Below are 19108 nucleotides of genomic sequence, written 5' to 3'. Positions count from 1 at the left end.
GCGTCGAAAGTCCGATAGCGATGATCTTAGACAATTATGATCACCTTGTTGGGCTTGACAATCACCTCAAAAATCAAGTCCAGATGATGTCCTGAGACGATTTGCTTGAGTCCGGAGTAAAGAGTGTGAGAAAGGTGAAATTATTTAGAAATTAAATATGAATTTAAGAAATCTGAGTCGTGTCGCTTGCGCGCCGATTTTAAGCATTCTGACCGTCAGAATCTGACCCAAATTTACCCTCGGATCAGGGAAGATGGCCCATACATGTCAAAGTGCCGGTGGACCTGATCGAGTTTCGGTGACCGTTGAATTGAAACTGGTCCGCCACGGCTGATCTGTAAATCCGATCGGTACAAAAACTCAGCCTGACCTAGATCCATGGTCAGTGAGCTTAAGTCCGACCGCACGTGGAAAAGGGACCACCAGAAGTGCTCCGTTGGACCGAAATAGACCCGAATTGGTTATTACCTAAGTATACCTTGGCCATGGGGCTATTTCCATCAATATTAGGACTATATAAAGACCTTAAACCCTCACTCTCAAACTCCATACGAATTTTCCAAACCCTAGCTAAGAGAGAGAGGAAAAGAGAGAAAGTGAGAGAGAAGTTGGTGGATCATCTTGAGATTCTTCTCTATTACTCTGCGTACCTAAATCATTGCATCTGAATCGTTATTCCGGCAATTCTAAGTTCATTCTTGGGTAAGTCAATCAAACCCTAACTATTTTGGAGCTTAGAATAGTCTAAGTGTTGATGTAACTAATTTAAATCATGCCATAGGTTATCTAGTCGTCGTTGACGAAGACTTATCGTCTGAATCAGATCTGTTGCGCACTTTCTGGTTTAAGGTGCGGACTATATTCGTATAGGTTATGGTTTTCAAGGCTTTCAATGTCGGTTAATGGTTTATTATTATTGTGGGTGAAGTTTTACATGCCAAATGCGATGTTTGTATTGCGTTCCTGATATATATGAACTATATTGAGATTTGTGTATTCCATGTATATGTAGGAAGTATCGTATACATATGAAATACGACCATGTGGTTACCATGATTTATTGTCGCATGCTTATGCTAGTTGTGTGTGTAACAACTCCTTAGCGAAAGGATTTGTGCTAATGTGTACTATCACCAACATACGTCATGTATGTTGGAATATGTAGTCTAAGTGTTTGTAGAAATGTCTGAATGATCAAGTGTGTAAGATATTGTACTGCTTATGGGCGTTGAGAAGAGATTCTCAACTATCTTAATGATGTGTATGATTTCCTCCATGCAATTTACATTCTTTGTCTACTTAACTTAGACGCTACTTACATGTGAATTCATGTTAAGTTGATATTCATCAAATGCTCACATGCTGTATGATTAGAATTGTTGATCCATTACTGTTCTGAATTGCTGGTATGAATATCTGTTATACTTGAATGTGTTTGGGACTATGAAATAGTCCAGGGAATCGGTAACAAACCTTGAGTTCGTGGCCGAGGTTGTTTTCGCCACGTAGGACGTGTTTGACGAACCCGAGTCGTATTAGGGTTGTCGGCAGTGGTTTGGCCACACGGAGTGTTTGCGCACTTCATGTCGTTCAACTCAACGTGCGCTCGTGCTAGTCGAGCTCGTCAAGTAACCCGATTGTCCCGGTGGATGTTCACCATGTATGGACGCTATTGTTTGAATCTAGGGTACCAAACTTACCAGTGCAATCCCGTTAACTATGGTACCTCGATCCGCTAAGACTCATGAGCCGGGCATGGTGGTATGGGACACCGTGGTCGAGCTGTCGGCCTACGCTGGGGTGACGAGCCTCCCCGTAGTGACCAGTGAGCAATTCAGACTCGTGAGCCGATTATGGTGGTATGAGACACTATATTCGTGCTGTCGGCCTACATTGATTGGTGACGAGCCCTTTGTAGTGACCTCGAGCATACCTTGATACTGCATTGAGGCGACGAGCCTTAGGGTAGTAACTAAGGTATGATAGGCATGCATTGATTGGTGACGAGCCCTTTGCAGCGACCTAAAACTATATGATCGTATGAGATTGTCTAGGACTGACGACCCTAGAATGGATCACCGTTTGGGAATTGATATGAGGAAGGTACCTTAGCTTCCCAATCCTGCTGTATGAAAAGGACTAATAACAACTTGGTAATCATGTTCATGCACCGCATTGCATGTGCTTTGGCGTCGTGGAGCACTGCGGGAGGTTGTCATGCGTACCATAAGATGAAGACGCTGAGGGAGTGCAGGCGAGGGCATGCATCATTTCTATATACATCCTTGCATTAACAAGAGTAATTAAGACATGTTTGATTGCATTGCCTTATCATTACTGCTTGATTGAATTGATAATATGTTAACTTTTATTGTATAGTTCCACTGAGTTGATCACTCACTCCCACATTCTGGGGTGGTGTTTCAGCACCAACCAGACTCTGTCTTAGATGCAGATGATGATGCGACCCTTGAGGCAGAGCTGGAGTGTGAGGATGACGAGGAGGCGTTTTCCTTTATGCAGTTCTCAGGCGGGTTCATGTGAGCCGTGTCCTGAGCTACAGGGATTCAGGGTTTATTTTGTAATGGATGATTTCATTGTGGGACAGTTGGCCGATACCGGATATGTGACGACATTCACTAGTAATTCTTAGAAGATCACAAAAGGTGCCTTGGTAATATCTTGAGACAAGAGGGAAGGTACTTTGTACGTGACTTTAAGATTGTATAGTTCCCTCGCACTCGCATCAACTGGTGTAAATGGATAGTTATGGCATCAGACGTTGGGACATATGAGTGAGAAATGGATGAAAGTGCTATTGTCAAAAGGGAATCTACCAGGGCGGAAGTTTATTGACTTGGAATTCTGCGAGGACTGCGTGTATCGCAAGCAGAAGAGGGTAAGTTTTAAGAAAACAGGATGCGCTCTGAAGACACATCTATTGGAGCTTGTACACACGATGTGTGGGGACTAACACAGGTATCATTTATTGATGGCTGACGTTATTTTGTTTCTTTTATTGATGATGCTAGGAGAAAACTTGGGTCTATTTCTTAAAGCATAAATCTAATGTATTTGATATATTTAAGAAGTGGAAAGTAATGATAGAAAATGAGATAGGTAAAATAGTAAAATGTCTCAGATCAAATAATGGGGGAGAGTACTATGAAAAGAGGTTTGAGGAGTATTGTGCAACAAATTAAATTAAACATCAGAAAATGATTCCAGGGACACCGCAGTAGAATGGTGTGGTTGAGCGCATGAACAGGATCATCCTTAAGCGTGCCAAGAGTATGAGATTACTACAGGGTTGCCCAAGACATTTTGGGCAGATACTATGAATACTGCCGCATATCTCAACAATAGAAGTCTCTTGGCACCATTGGATGGTGGTCTACCAGAAGAAACATGGACTGAAAAAGAAGTGAACCTTGCACATCTCAGAGTATTTGGTTGCACTTCATATATTCACATTAATGCAGAGAACAGAAACAAGTTGGATGCGAAGTCCAGGAGGTGTCCGTTTATAGGCTACAAGCAGCATGATTTTCGCTATAGGTTTTGGGATACAGAAAATAATAAAATCATCAGAAGCATAGATGTAGTCTTCAATGAAAAAGTGATGCATAAGGACAGTGTACAGCAAAATAAGGCTGATAAGAAAGAATTCGTAGAGTTGAAAGAGTTACCGGACACAGGTGTTGCAGTGTCACAGGATGATCATACATAGGAGCATTATGAAGTAGAGCCACAGACACCGGTTATAAGGAGGTTTACTCGAGAGAGGAGACCCATGGTCCAATACTCACCCTCCTTACATTATCTACTGCTGACAGATAATGGTGAACTAGAGTGTTTTGAAGAGGTATTACAGTCAGATACACGAGTTAAGTGGGAGCAAGCCATGGATGATGAAATAGACTCTCTTGAGTCTAATCGTACATGAGAGCTAGTCACTCTACCTAAGGGTAAGAAAGCTCTTCATAACAAGTGGGTTTACAGATTGAAGGAGGAGCATGATGGTTCAAAATGATACAAGTCTAAATTAGTTGTGAAAGGGTTCCAACAAAAGGCAAGTATCGACTTCACTGAAATATTTTCACTAGTGGTGAAACTGTCTACGATTCCTATGGTCTTGAGTATAGTGGCTACAAAGGACTTACATTTAGAGCAGTTAGATGTTAAGATAGCCTTTCTTCATGGAGACCTTTAAGAAGAGATATATATGCATCAACCGACAGGATACGGGCACCAGGAAAAGAGAGCAAATTGTGAAGACTGAAGAAGAGTTTATATGGCCTGAAGCAGGCCCCAAGGCAGTGGTATAAGAAGTTCGACAGTTTCATGTCGAAAAACGGTTCTAGGAGATGTCATGTAAACCACTGTTGTTATTTGAAGAAGCTTAATATGTCGTACATCATCCTTCTTTTGTATGTTAATGACATGCTTGTGGCCGAATCAAGCATGAAGGACATCTCAGATCTCAAAAGACAACTGTTTAGAGAATTTACCATGAAGGATTTAGGAGCTGCAAAACAAATCCTAGGCATGAGGATAAAGCGTGACAGAGAAAACAAGAAACTAGTTTTGTCACAGGCAGAGTACATAGCCAAGGTACTTGATCGATTCAATATGGGAGGTGCTAAGCTGGTTAGCACTCCATTAGCCAACCACTTCAAGCTATCTAAGGAGTAAGGTGCAAAGATACAAGAGGAACGAGACTACATGGCTAAAGTCCCATATGCGTCAGCTATTGGGAGTCTCATGTATGCTATGGTGAGCACGAGGCCAGACATTGCTCAAGCAGTGAGAGTTGTTAGCAGGTTCATGAACAACCCCGGGAAGGAACATTAGGAAGCTGTGAAGTGGATCCTTAGATACCTGGTAGGTACTGTGGATGTAGGGCTGTGTTATGGAGGATCGAAAATCAAGCTACAAGGCTACGTAGATTCAGATTTGGCAGGAAATATTGACAACAGAAGAAGCACTACAGGTTATGTCTTTACTCTGGGTAGTGCTGCAGTCAGTTGGGTCTCTCAGTTACAGAAGATAGTATCTATCAGTACAACGGAAGCAGAATATGTTGCGGCTACAAAAGCGTGCAAGGAAATGGTGTGGATGCAAGGTTTCATGGAAGAGTTGGGTAAGAAGCAAGCAGATTACAAGATGTACAGTGACAGTTAGAGTGTAATACACTTGGATAAGAATTCAGCTTTTCATTTAAGGACCAAACATATTGACATCGGATATCACTTCATACGTTCGTTACTGGAAGATGGATCGATTGCTCTGGAACAGATCCATACAAGTGAGAATCCTGCGGATATGTTGACCAAGGCGGTCACACAGGAGAAGCTGAAGCTTTGTTCAGCTTTGATTGGTATTCGGACTTGAAGAAGGGGAGGTGGTGCACTCCGAATGTAGAAGACGAATGTTTATAGTGATGCATCTCCAAGTGAGAGATTGTTGAGATGTGGAGCCACATCTGGACATGGCTGCTCGACCACTCGAGGGCTGGCTCGACTCAAAGTCTAGCGAGCTATGATTTTTTAGGTCCGAGGTGCTCCACCAGTCGAGGCCCATGCTCGGCTAGTCGAGGAGCTTGCTCGACCAGTTGAAATTACGCAGATTCGTTTTACCGATTTGATACGGATTACGAAAATTTGAGGCGATTTCGCAAGGGTGCGAAAGGAAAATTGCCTAAACTATAAATAGGGGTCACTAGGCCTTTTCTAGGGTCATGAGAATTATTCTAAGGTGTATGCAAAAGATTTTTTCTATACATCCAAGAGAAGAGGTTGGTATATTACTTCTAATCTCGTTTTCTTCATAGTAGAATTTTGCACCCGTGGCTTTTTACCCTTGTTTGGGGCTTTTCCACGTATATTTTGTCTTGCGGTTTGTGTGGAATACTTTAATTCTTCTTCTAAATTATATTTCTTCTTGTTTATCGTTTGTGGGTGAGACCGGAGATTGGATCTCGGTTCACTAGCGTTGTTGGCGTGCTGCGCAACACATATCACATGGTTCCTCTTGAGGTACATCCAGCACCAATCCTCGTCACCTGGTTTCCTGCAAATTCCTTATTATAGAATCCAAGTCGGCCCACCTAAGATCAGATTGTGGTGGACCACTGCACAGGGCAGTCCATGATTTGCAAACAACCACAGAATCACCCCAATCGGATAATCAAAAGTCATCTGATTATTCTATTGAAAAAGTTCAATCAAAGCCATTTGATTAAGGGCCCGTAAAATAGACAATTGGATTCCATTGAAAAGTTCAATTAAAGCAATCTGATTAAGGGCCTGTAAAATAGCCAGTTGGACTACTCCTACCTTGCATTTATAAGTCCCTTAATAAGAAGGCTTTGATTAATCAGCTCATGGGGATCTGTAACACGTAACCTGCAACCTGATACAAACACTGCCCATTGAGCAATCATTAGCAATCAAGAAGAACAATCGGGAAGTGTGAAAGGTGGGCAACCTGTTTGGTTGATAGCCCAAGAAAAAATAATAATAATAATCCCCAAAATATGAATAGAGAAATGCTAACAATTGCCTCTCATCATTTAAGTTCCATCCAACAGTCCCTCTTCACAGTACACGTGGCAATTTACCACGAGGTTAAGGCCCATCATGTGGTGGGCCACCAATTGGATGAACCATAGGCCAAACATTGCAGTCAGACAACAGTGACCATACAATCACGAGTTCTGCAGGGTTGAACACCGACCATCTAGAGCCATTCCTTTCTGCAGGCGGCTGATCGAGGGACAGCAAAGCCCATTTCCTTGCTTTCCTGTACATGGCACATCCACATCCCGGACCACCAGACCAATGGCCCTGATCATCCTATGAACTGTTAGGAGAGCTGCATCAAAATACTAGCACAAGAATGGGGCGTAGGACATCAACGAAATTATCTGTATTCCAAGAGTCATGTTCCCCAACAATGAAACTAGGAGGCCCTTCTCTCCCTTTTAATATTTTACAAACACATGCATACAATTGTTGGAAAGAAACCTCATTTTTCATAACATTCTCTCTTTAGTCTTTTACTTCCCAAGTTAATAAAACAAATCCCTGATACAGAAACTCCATTGCAACGAGCTACTTGTCGACGACTTCACAAAACCATGATCCCTATATCTTGGAATGCCCACACGGAAAGCCTGTTGTTGAACATCAATCCAATCTGCAAATATGGACTCTTTTAGCTGCTGTATCTGGGCATATTCCTTTTCCAAGATCGACTCCAGCTCCTCAAAATGCTTGATCTTGGATTGAATCTTATTCAGCTATTAACAGCAAATGCAAACAAAGAAATGCAAATCAGTACTCATCTTGAATGTGAAGCAGAAACAGGAAAGAAGGAGAAGAAGAAGAAGAAGAAGAAGAAGGATCAAGAACCTGTGCTTCGATTATAGTTGCCATTAGATTCTCTATTTCCCTGTCTTCCTGGTCTGCTAGTAACTCGGAATGAGCTGCTGCCGCTCCAAACATAAGGCTCTTATCGACCTCACAGAGTTTTTTTTTTTTTTTTTCAAAAAAAAGAAGAAAAAAAAGAGATTATAATTACATTCAAACAGAAGGCTCTTATCGACCTCACAGAGTTTACACTAAGCGTAGTGAGTTACAACGCAATCTGCTTCTGGCACTAATAATGATAGGTTTGCTAATTCAACACAGGTGTGAGACGTGCTCATCTACATTCAGTCACACGTACCAATAGGGAACATGTGTGAGTGATCTGAGCTTTCCATACACTACACATGTGCTAGCATGGCACGTGAGTGTGATATCTAATCCATTCATCTGAGAAAATAAAATCTGGTCGAACCAGCATGTGGGACCTAACATCAACTTGTTTAATGGTTAGGAAATCAATATCGCAGTGCCATTGATGGATTGGATTGGATCTAATATCCATCATCATGCCCCACCTATGTTTCCAGCGCAGGAACTTCCTGCGAAAGGAAGGCCTTCGCAGGAAATCCAAGTCCGAACGCAGTGGGCCACACACATTTTTCCATCTTAAGAATCCCACATAAGAAAAGAATAATCTCATATGGTGGCAGAATTTTGCCGGTGCCGGCAACTGTTCTGCGATTGCAATGGCAGCTTCCATTACTCCTAATAGGTGGTTCCCTGCGTTTATATAGCAGAGAGGTTGCACAGAGATCGACCTTCCTACTTCTCAGAATCCCACTCCCCCAGCACGCGTCTGCAAGACCCTAGTCGTTCATGTGATGGGACCCACCGTCAGAAGTTACTTCTGCCGGAAAATGAACAGGCCTATCATCAGGGGGGCCATGGAAATATTCTTCTACCACAGTTCGGTGGGTCCATCCACACGGTTGGACCTGCCCGATGTATGGATTAGATCTCATGTACGTGTGACAATGGCCAGGTGTGTAAGATGGGTTCTTTTACCAGTAAAAGCCTCAAGACCAATGACTGAAAAGCAAGTACACACGGGCTTGAGAAAATATAGAAATGAATTTTCATAATTTCAAATGGTGTGGCCCACTTGAGTTCTGATAACAGCTAATTTTTTACCCATTACCATAGCTTAGAGCAGATCAACGGTTAAATCAAGTGGTGGATGTCCATCACACAGTGGGCCCCATAAAGCTCAGCCTCAGTAAAAAAGCAAATATCACTGTGGGCCTGAGGGTAGTTTGGTAATTCAGAGTTAGTGCACATGCAATGGAGTGGGATTCCGTACGTAGAATAATACAATGGTTGTCGTTTGTAAAAGGGTAGATTGGTAATTTTAAGTTTTTGTTATGGAAATGGTAGTTTAGTAAACTCTGTGAGGCCCACAGTGATTTATGTATTTTATCCGCTCCGTACATACATTTTCCCTGATAATTTTAGGGCTTGAGCCCAAAAATTAAATATTTACAATGTTCAAATGAACCACACCACAGTAAACAGTTGAATTGAGGGAATACATTTTCTCACGAGGTCTTTATTCCTCACGAAGGGAGCTGTTGGATGCCCTAAATCCAACGCTCATGGTACGCTGGTTGAGTCTCCATAAGCTCTTGAGCAGCCGAGATCAAACCACGTCCCGAAATGGTAAGATTCTCCCCGCCTTTTGCTTTTCGTGGGAACCCAAAATGGAGGTAAAAATGAAGGGTTGTGATCTGAGGGAATAGAGGGCTAGGATTGCACCAGGCTGGATGGCTAAGATGGAAAGGAGGGAGAGCACGCGGATTGCCAGCGTGTATCCGAAACAGTTTCCGTTTTCGGAAACTGCCATGCGCAACACCTGATTGCGCTGGAGCTTGTGTCCACGTACGTGCGTCCCAACATGCGAAACTTGCAAGGTTTTGGTCGTCCCTGGGTGCTCTATCAGATGGATAGCTCGGATCATTGGTTTGGTCCCTGATGGTGGGCCACAACTGTTGCAAACGGACGTCGTCCGTTTAAACAGTGGTTGGGCGGGAAAGAGGAGAGAAATTCTCCTTTTTCTCGTTTTTTCGGGTCAACCTCGTTTGACCCAGGTTGGTGACCCAGCACACCGCGGGTGCATTCGGATTGTGTACACATGCAACCCGAAGAATGGGGTGCACCGTGAGTTTAGAGAATCCACTCCATTCATTGGGCTCTACAAGTTCCATTGAATCAATTGACCACGAACGAGGTCAATCCATGTCTTGGGTGGGCCACAAGTCTCAAATTTCTTCACATTCCCATGCGTTCTGGAGGTCCAATGGTTTTCAAATCCGATCCACATCAACTATTCAATCCATTGGTCCATGTACGGCCATGATCTCAAGAATGAGGCTGATCTCAGGTGGGCCCTATGACTCGGTCTTTGGCCTTCAATCACCCATTTGCATTGATTCAACAGTTAGACTGCTACCTAGACTAACCATCAATGCTCTAAATCTCTTTCCTAGCCTAGATGAAAATCATTAGCAGGTTGAATGGTTAGATGGCTTGATTGTAATGGTCAAGTGATGGATTTCAAAATTGAATAATGTGAATATGATGAACAGTGAATCTGACGATTCAGGTCCCAATCTTTAAGATAATCTGAGTAATACCTCCACAAGCCAATCAATCAGAATCCCATGCATGATCTGAGTGATATCTCGCTCTAATTTTTCCATGAAAATTTGAATAAGGCCTTCGGATGAACTGAGATTGTTCCGTGGGGAACTAGTTAATTGTTCCAACAGTACCTGAAAGAACACGTTAGTGTGTAGTCATTCAAATAACCTATAATACAAGTAGCGGTGTAAAAGCTTTGGATTTCTTTGGCCCACAACTTTTAAGACCAGGGTGACTGATATTCCTCAAGTTAAAGATTATCTCCTTTCAAAATAATTTGCTTTATTTTCCAAATAAGATATTGCTTTATGACCAGGGACATGTAACAGAATTTTACTAGGAATAAAGGCTAAAAGAAATGGCAAAGAGGGACAAAGAATACCCATCAAGAAAAGAATCTCCACAAACAACCCTTTTTGAAATGCAATCAGTCACATGATTAGCATCCCTAAGGCAAAAGAAAATCAGCCATATGAAATAGAACAGTATGCAGACCAATGCACTGTTAAGAACATATTGATGACAACGATGATGATGAGACCATTGGCTTTTGGTCATACTCAGATCACATCCAGCCGGAGTAATATTTAAATGAGAGTGTTGGCTCTGATCATACTTGGATTACATCCAATCGGGGTAAATATTTAGACAATGCAGGAAACTTAAAGAACCTTCTGATTCAAACTGCCGAAATTTCTGGAACTCCTAACACTAGAATTTGCCACTATTTAACATGCTCTAATGAATGCAATGTTCAAATTCAACAAGTCAGCAGAATCCAGATTCTTTGCCGTTGAAACGCAGATTAGTTTACTCCCTTCTTCAAAAGGCCATTAGCATTCAGATATTGGCTTGGACATTTTGGCAATTTGTAGTCCAATCAAGCCAAGGTTCACCCAGCAAACAACCTTGCATAACATACAAACCAAATCAAGATGCACTAGCAAAAAAAAAATATGATGAACCAAAAGGTAAGCTTATTTGATTATCTATCAGATTGGTGTAAATTTATTGGAATGGATAAAAAATGAAAAATATCCAATGGTTTCAACAAACAAGCATCAACAAATCGGGGGCTAGGACGGCTCAACTAATCTGATTTTCAGACTGTAACTTAGCAACAGTGGTTTCCACAATTTACTTGCTTTAATTTGATTTATGAATGGCACAAGCAATTTCTGAGTGTCTGCATATCAAGCGTCCTACTCTGCCGGAGTATCAAATTACTCCCAACAATTAATCATCTTAGTCAGAGAAAGAATCCAATACCAAACCTGACTTGCAACTGCAGGCAGAAGGAACAAATAAACTAAAATTAAAAATATATAAATACAATGATAATGTATTAATGAAATTTGACTGAGAGCTCTTTCCTCTGCTAGAAACCAAAGAAATTACATGGAGAGCTAAATGTAGGCATGAGCCCTTAAAAACAAATGGGTGTAAGCATTTACATACAATCGACCCAGTCTTTTTGTAACTTTGGCCGTTTATTTGGGGCTTTGGGCTCTTAATATATCAAGCTCTTTTATGTTTTCAAAATTCTCTGGATTTAAACTGACTTCTATCTTGTCTTCATCAGGACCAATGTGACAAATAGTGTCAAGATTTTGAAAATCTCGCAGTAATATTACTAAATGGTGTGATATTTCTTAGAGAGTTATCAAGAGATCAGAAGAATGTGGCTGCATTCAATGTTTGGTTATTGCTTCCTAATTGGCAATCAGGCATACACAAAGGCCATGATCAATATCTTCAAGGAAGAAAGAAAAGACCAACAAAAAGAGAGAACTCTGTAAGCGGGAAGTAGACTCACATAAATCACAGTTCCGCAATAACAACAAAAAAATAAAATAAAATAAAATAAATAAATAAAAATAAAAATGCAACTCATATCATCATAAAAGTTCAAATAGAACACATACTCAAAAACAGGATTCAAATTGCTGACAACGAATACTATTATTAGCAATGGGGTAGCAAGCTAACTTCCCATGTTAGACAGCCAAGGGATCTCCAAAGGTCAAGGCAGGGTAAATAGCCATGGATGAGGGACAATTGCACCCAAGATGAGATGAAGTAGCACCTCTTTCACATACTTCAAGTATGGGCAACTAGGACATCGTGCTTTTCAATGTCCTTCATATACCACTGAACAAAACCAACAGATCCCTTAATACATTGCATAAAGTGAGGAGATGATAAACAAAACAAAACAGTCTATCCAAAATAGCAACTAGTACACAAGTTTGACTTTTTCTTCAAATTTAATAACTTAAAACAACCACTTACAAATTATCTTAAAACAAACCATGCATTATCTAAGTACATTTAAAAAAAAAAAAAAATTCGTATAAGTTGACTCATTAGCATATACAGTTTCCAAATGGAGTGAGCAATCTTGTCAAGAAAAAAAAAAGAGAGAAAAAAAAAAAAGAAAAAAAAAGAAGAAGAAGAAGAAAAGAAAAAAGAAACAATGGTTCAACAAAACTATGTCAGGAGTTCAAAACCCATTTGAATTAGAATTGCAAGTCTCTGTGTAACGAATACCTTATGCAAAGTTGCATATGTTTTATAATTTTACTGCAGTATCAGTCGGCATTTGAACGGTGCAGACTTGTAGGACTAATTATTTTCTTTTGGACAATTAGAGTCTTTTAGAAAATGAGACTTTGTGTTCCATAAACAAATTTATTTCAGTTGCCAAATTGCTAATTACATGATATATCTGCTTGCATCATCTTTATGTACTCATTTGTGTTGACTATCACTATATGATCATTTTCCTTGGTCTAGTTTCAACATTGTTTACAAAAGCCTCACATGTTTCAATTTGTTCCTAGCAGAAAACAGGTAAGAATCAAAGCTTCTCTTGTTATATGGTACCATTAATATGGAATGATTTGCTTCTTTTTCAGGTCAAAGCAGCGAAGAAGCTTCTTAAGATGATCCCACAGAATATAGAAGAAGGCTTGAGGGAGTTCCTGTATTTACTGCTCAAAATTTGAAAATTGCAATAGCTACAACTGGTGGAATTAAGTGGTATGCTGTTTCAGTATTATATGTGTTTCTGTATATCATATTTGTAGCATTTGGAAAAGGACTGTGGTTATAAATCCTTCTGATTTTTGCTGAAAACTGTGGTTACTGTAGAATACAGTTTTGGATCAGAAACTGTGGTTATATCAATTATGCGGTGGACCATACCATAAGAAACAGTGGTGATGATGATGATGATCTGGCTCAAAACTCTGCACTCTCATTAGCATCCATCTGAAGTCCCCCTATCTCTCGCTCTCTCTTTTTCTTTTTTAAAGAACAAATTTTTTTTATTAGGAAATGCAGAAGAGAAAAGAATACAAGCCTAAAAGCACCACAAGAGCCTAAAAGGGAGGGGCAGCCGAGGCCGCCTTGACATAAGCCGCCCACTCTGAGATGCATTCTCCCCTTCATTACCATCCATCCAAAGTCCCTCCGCAACTCAAAATCTCCACACACTCAAAACACAAGAAAACTCCCACTAGTGAAGTCAGATAACCCGTGTGTTTCTATCCCACACAACCTACCACCCACCTTTGTCATTTGCCCTCCCCTGCCACAGATCATGCTTCTCTGTTCTTCTGATTTCTCACTTTGTTTTGTTTCAAAAAAGTATATGTTGCTGAAATCAGGGTTGGTGTTTATTCATACTTAAAAATGTCCAAAGACTTGCATTCACCACAACTTAATTACAATAATATACAAAATAATAATAATAATGATGATGATGAAGGATTGGTATAGAAGAGATTGCAAGTCTCTATGGATTCTTATGGCAATTTTCACTGGTAGATTTGGGTGATTTTTCAATCAAAATACATTTTCTTTTTCATTTCAATTATGATAAAAAAAATTGTAATATGGTTTTGCTGTTTCAAATCGCAATAAGATTGGATGCGCTTTCACTAAAATTTTAGCCAAAGCAGGTTCATCTTTCTCGTTATTCAAGAAATTTTCCAAGGAATTGACATTCGATGTTTGTCAGTATTGAATCTTTCAGATTCTTGCTTTCACCAAAAAGAAAAAAGAAAAAAAGAGAGTTTTGAATTTAAATAAACTGACTCTAACACCAAAAACAGGAGTCCTTTCTGTCAGTTCAAAATGCAACCAAAATTAGATGATTGGATAGTAACACCAAAATCAGACATTTAGAGAAGTTTGTCAGTTCCTAATGTTATTGATGCTTCACTCCAGATAAAATGCAAAGATTAACATCAGAAATGGATCATATCTAATTCTTATAGCTGTTTGGAGGTTGCAATTGGACTTAAATTATTGCATTAAGGATGAGTTGACCAAGTCGAGTTTGTTCTGCTTGCGTTGGTATGCTCTTAACTTAGTTTATCTCTGGCATTCAATAAAATTTCTATCATCTTCTCAGAAAATAAAAATAGAAAGAGCCACATAGCCATGACTTCAAAGGGGATTTTCCTTCAGCATTCTGGTCGGAAGCTGGCCATCCCTAGCTGCACCTGCTCATCAGAGAGACAGAACTGCAGAACTCATCTCGGAGAAAGAAGATATTGATCACATGTGAGAGACAATCAGACCCAACCTTCCTTACTATCCTTTCATCATATTAGATTTTTTTTCCTTATATGTCATTGGTCTGTTGTATACTGAAAGGTGTACAAGAACAACTGATCCTCCTAAGGCATTCCAAAGCTTGAAACTCACCTTGCAGTGAAACTATGGGCTATTAAGTTCACTTCCTTGGAGAATATTCTCAAGTCCCTAACTCAACTCCTGCAAATGCTTCTAAAAGCTCAAGAAGTCGATCATTAATAGTAACTACTTGGGTAAGAGGAACAAGATCATGGCTAACCATATTCTACATTAGCACTTACAGATCCAATAGGGAATGCTCCTGTTGACAACCGATATGCATGACTAGTACATTAATACATTCTATTAGTAAGGACCATATTGATACTCTAGTAGAGCGGACAAACGATACGCATGCACAAAGCTACAGTATGCCTGGCACATATGCACCCCAATCTAAACCATACAAAATGTAGGCCCCGCTTAAGACAGACCCAGCCTCAGATCAGATTGGTTAGACAATCATAAATGCTAATTAGTTTGCATTTGCTTGCTGAATTTGGAATGTTAATTTTTTATTCTAATCTTCCATTTGATGGCCACCAATCAGAGAGAATCATGTGTTTCAATGTAAATTTCACAATACAGTCCACAATTCTTACAGCTTGGATCAAGGTGCACATTCCATTTCTACAGTGTCTACGTGCATGCATGTGAGTAGATTTGTCCCCGACAAGGAATCTCATGCTATTTTCAAATGGGGATTGAAAACAAAATCTGTGACGGAATATGTTCATATTTACATAGATGAAAAGAAAAGAGGTAAGTAGATGTCGAGCATCGGAAAAGCTATACTTTTATTCACACTCCAGGCATCCCAAAACAATACATTACATTCAGGAAGACCTCATTATTTCATGATCTAATAAATCTACGAAAATTGGCTAAAGACACATTAGTAACTAGTGCTGTCCAACTTACAGTCTAGAACAGAAGCTTTTCTGCAACCTTCTTTAAATTCTTCAAAATGATGAATTTAGAAAGTACTTGCATAGGCAACACAAACAATTTTCAACTTCATGTACCGGAAAAGGATTGCACATGATAAAATGTGATGCAGACAATTATTACAAATTAAACCTGAAATTCCTCACAAGCAGGCATACACAATCACATGTAGAATACTGATCTTACAGCTAAACAAGACAAGCTACTTATTCAATATAATTTTATTTTATTTTATTTAAAAAAAAAAAAAACCATTTCAACTTCTCCAAACAGGCCTCTACCATTGAATATATATACTGGGAATAATCAATTAGACAATTATCATAAATGAAAGAACCTACCAACACTTGATAAAACAAAACCAGCTAGAATATCCTCTTCTTCAACTCCTGACAATTTAACCCTGACATTTTCACCAGGCCCAACAAGTTTTACTTTATTTTCGTCACAATATACGGCTAGAACTACTGGACTCTATTTTGCCCATAACAACTGTTCCCATGTCTTTAAATTTATCAATTATAGGCATCCTGCATGTTTAGACAATTAAGCAAGACCAACCAAATTAAGATGCAAAAACGGCTAAACGTTGCAAATATTAATGCAAGTTGACCCGGAACTGTTAATATCACTACGAAGTTCAGCACTCGAAATAAATTTCTAATTGCAGAAGTACAAATAGATAAGAAACTGTCGTTTGGATTCTCACAACAGCACAACATGCATAATCTAAAATTTTAGACATAAAACCCGAAATGTTCCATCACATTTACAAACTGCAGCATTTGAAAACAAAAAATTGAGAAATTCTAGGGTTCTGTGCATCAGCAAAGTTATGGTTTGCTGGTAGACAGTATTCCATAAACGTAGGCCCATGGATCAATAATCCAAACCTTGATCTGATGGGCCCCACAGTGGATGGGGAATGCATCAATCTTCAAAATTGGAAAATCCCATCTATCAATGACCTAAGAATAGACTGCTGAGAAAGAAATACAGAGATAGTCCACATTCAAAGAAAAATAGTCAAAGATCAAAGGGCTCAGATCTGAGAGATTCTCGAGCATCCCAACAGCCAATGTGGATCCCCATCGGATAAGTTTGGTTGGACCAATATCATGATATTTCATGATATTGGTACCTGATTAATCAGGAAATATCATGTGGTGTAACCAAACGCACTACTTAAAAAATGCAATGCAACGGAGTGCTTGTTACAGATGTTTGCTTCCTCAGTAAGGTCATGAGCAACTTGGCTTGAGTTACCATTAGTCGCATTGAGTCGACTGAGTCAGCTCACTGACCCAATGAGTCTTGTCAATGCGGCACCAAGTCACTCTCACAAGAAAGTTCACTACTGACTCCGCTCAAAATCTCATTGGGTCAACTGAGTCAGCTCGCTGACTTGATGAGCTTCGTTGATTCAGCACCAAGTCGCACTCACAAGCAAGTTCTCTAGAGACTTGGCTCAAAATCTTGTTCGGTCAGCTCAGTTGAGTTTCGACCTGAGTCAACGTGAGAATCATTGAGTAGCTGTAGCATTCTCCTGCAACTCACCTGGGTGACAGTGGTATATTTGAAAATTGATGTACCTTCAGTAGTTCTCCCGAATTGATGTACCTTCAGTAGTCAAATGATTAGCAAATAAATATAACAGAATCACCAGCTCTAAGCCGTTTTGCACCCACAAACAAACTCCAACCGGTTGTCAGAAGGTGTCTTTTTGGCTGTCCTAGCATTCAAAGAAATTTAAAAAATTAAAAAGCATACAGAAGTTCAACTGAACCGTGTGATGATCACCACCAACACATCATCTTGGGGTTAGCTTTGAATGGAAGATTAGAAAAAGTTTTATGATACGTGGCACACCGGACAACAAACTTCAACTTCTACCCAGGCTCAGAAACCAGCTTTCTTGGTCAAGGCTCACAACTGAACCATGTGATTAAAAAAATAAATTAAAGGCAATATGGACTCGAATATTAGAATTGGAAATTGCAAAACAACGTTACCAAATTGGTTGCCAAGACATGCAAAGGCTCTATATAATGCTCTTTTTTTTTGTTAGCTTGTTAGTACACCCCACTGTCAGTTCACACTTCACTGTTAGCTACCCCCACTAGGGATCGATACCATGACCTCAGTGTTGAAATGAGGTATCTTTCACTCAGTCTACCACTTGAGCTATGGATCAGGGAGTGGCTCTATATAATGCTTGATCGACAATGGTAGAGATGCCACCCACCTTTCGATAATACAAGCTATTGATCTGGTGGGACTTTCATCATTGGTTAGAGTAGATTTAAACATGTGCAAGGCCAGAGCAGCACCTGAACATTGAACCAGCCAACCATAATTTGATTCAATTACACAAACCAAAAGTAGATCTACACAAGAAAAAAAATGGAAATAGGCAAATGAAGAAAGACGTGCATAGAAAATTTCATTGGACCTATTTATTAAAATGGAGTTATAGGAGATACACAATATGTATAATATACTTGGTTTTCAATTTTGTACAAGTGACCCATGGTTCAGCAGTCCCATACCATTTGTCCATCAGTACCGAACTTCAATGGACCATTTCCTGAAAATGTTCTGGATTGGAAGACCTGAATTCAGTAAGGAAAATTTAAAGGTCATTTTCCTCTATACTCCACAGCTTTCAGTGTGCTTGTAGACATCATTTGACCTGAATCAAATAGCATAAAAAAATATGACATGCTATCTGCTACTGACTACCAGTTTTCCTGTAATCTACCCCGAAAATGACACTGCGCCTCTTGACATAAGATGGTTAAGTGAGTTCTGTTGCGAAAGTGGACAGAAAGGTGCTGGTCAATCATAATGTACAATGAAAGATAGCAAATGTACAATAAAAGGATCAAAGATTCATGGAGGCCAAGTGCAAAAAGAAGCTAGCAAACGTATAAATTGAAGAGATTCATGGAGCCCACTGAAATCACAAGTTTCAAAGAACTATCTTTAGAACAAGAAGCTAGCTCATAATCATGATAAGCATTGGGCGCATGAAGTCCAAATTCCCACTAGTCACTAACACAAGAGATATACATTTAGATCAATCTGACAAAAAAAAAAATTCAAAATAAGCTCAATGGTTGGAAAGGTGATACCTTTGACGGATCTAGAGTTAGCATTTTGTCCAGTAACTCCAAAGTAGGGGTGTCGACACTATTAGAAAAGTGATACCTTTGACGGATCTAGGGGTGTCTGGTAAGTCCAAAGGCATAGCAATACCTGTGCCACAAAGAAGTAAGCTCAATTTTAACTTCATTGATGTTAGAACTGGGGCACTAGCGTGAAAGGCTAAAATCTGCAAGCTTTAAACATCCGTCATTATTGATGAGAATGTTATGTGCTGCACAAATACACGTAGAATATAGATTGAAGCTGCAAAAAATAAAATCCTGACCAAGAAAAAGATC

General features: G+C 39.8%; 1 protein-coding gene and 1 long non-coding RNA gene across 3 annotated transcripts in view; both read right to left on the bottom strand.

The window, feature by feature from the left end:
• The window catches only part of LOC131239417 (SWI/SNF complex subunit SWI3A homolog), a 75388-nt gene extending 67889 nt beyond the window's left edge, over window positions 1–7499 (bottom strand). The window contains exons 1-2 of one of the 2 annotated variants that reach the window (XM_058237117.1): window positions 7416–7499; window positions 7096–7303 (exon numbers count right to left, since the gene is read on the bottom strand). In XM_058237117.1, the coding sequence (XP_058093100.1) occupies window positions 7096–7303; window positions 7416–7439 (232 nt within the window). In that variant the 5' untranslated portion in view covers window positions 7440–7499. Of the gene's footprint in view, window positions 1–6915; window positions 7304–7415 lie in introns of those variants that run through there. The other variant, XM_058237116.1, reaches the window with a different exon arrangement.
• Window positions 7500–18092: 10593 nt separating this feature from the next.
• LOC131241409 (uncharacterized) lies at window positions 18093–18933 on the bottom strand. Its single transcript, XR_009169012.1, has 2 exons — window positions 18797–18933; window positions 18093–18470 (listed from the first exon to the last, which is right to left on the bottom strand). It is a non-coding gene; the product is annotated as an uncharacterized LOC131241409 (long non-coding RNA).
• Window positions 18934–19108: the final 175 nt, after the last annotated feature.

The sequence above is a fragment of the Magnolia sinica genome, chromosome 3 (assembly GCF_029962835.1).
Source record: "Magnolia sinica isolate HGM2019 chromosome 3, MsV1, whole genome shotgun sequence".
NCBI classification, from domain to species: Eukaryota; Viridiplantae; Streptophyta; class Magnoliopsida; order Magnoliales; family Magnoliaceae; genus Magnolia; species Magnolia sinica.
The sequence above is the reverse complement of the archived record's forward strand: the minus strand, read 5'-3'. Positions and strand labels throughout refer to the sequence as shown.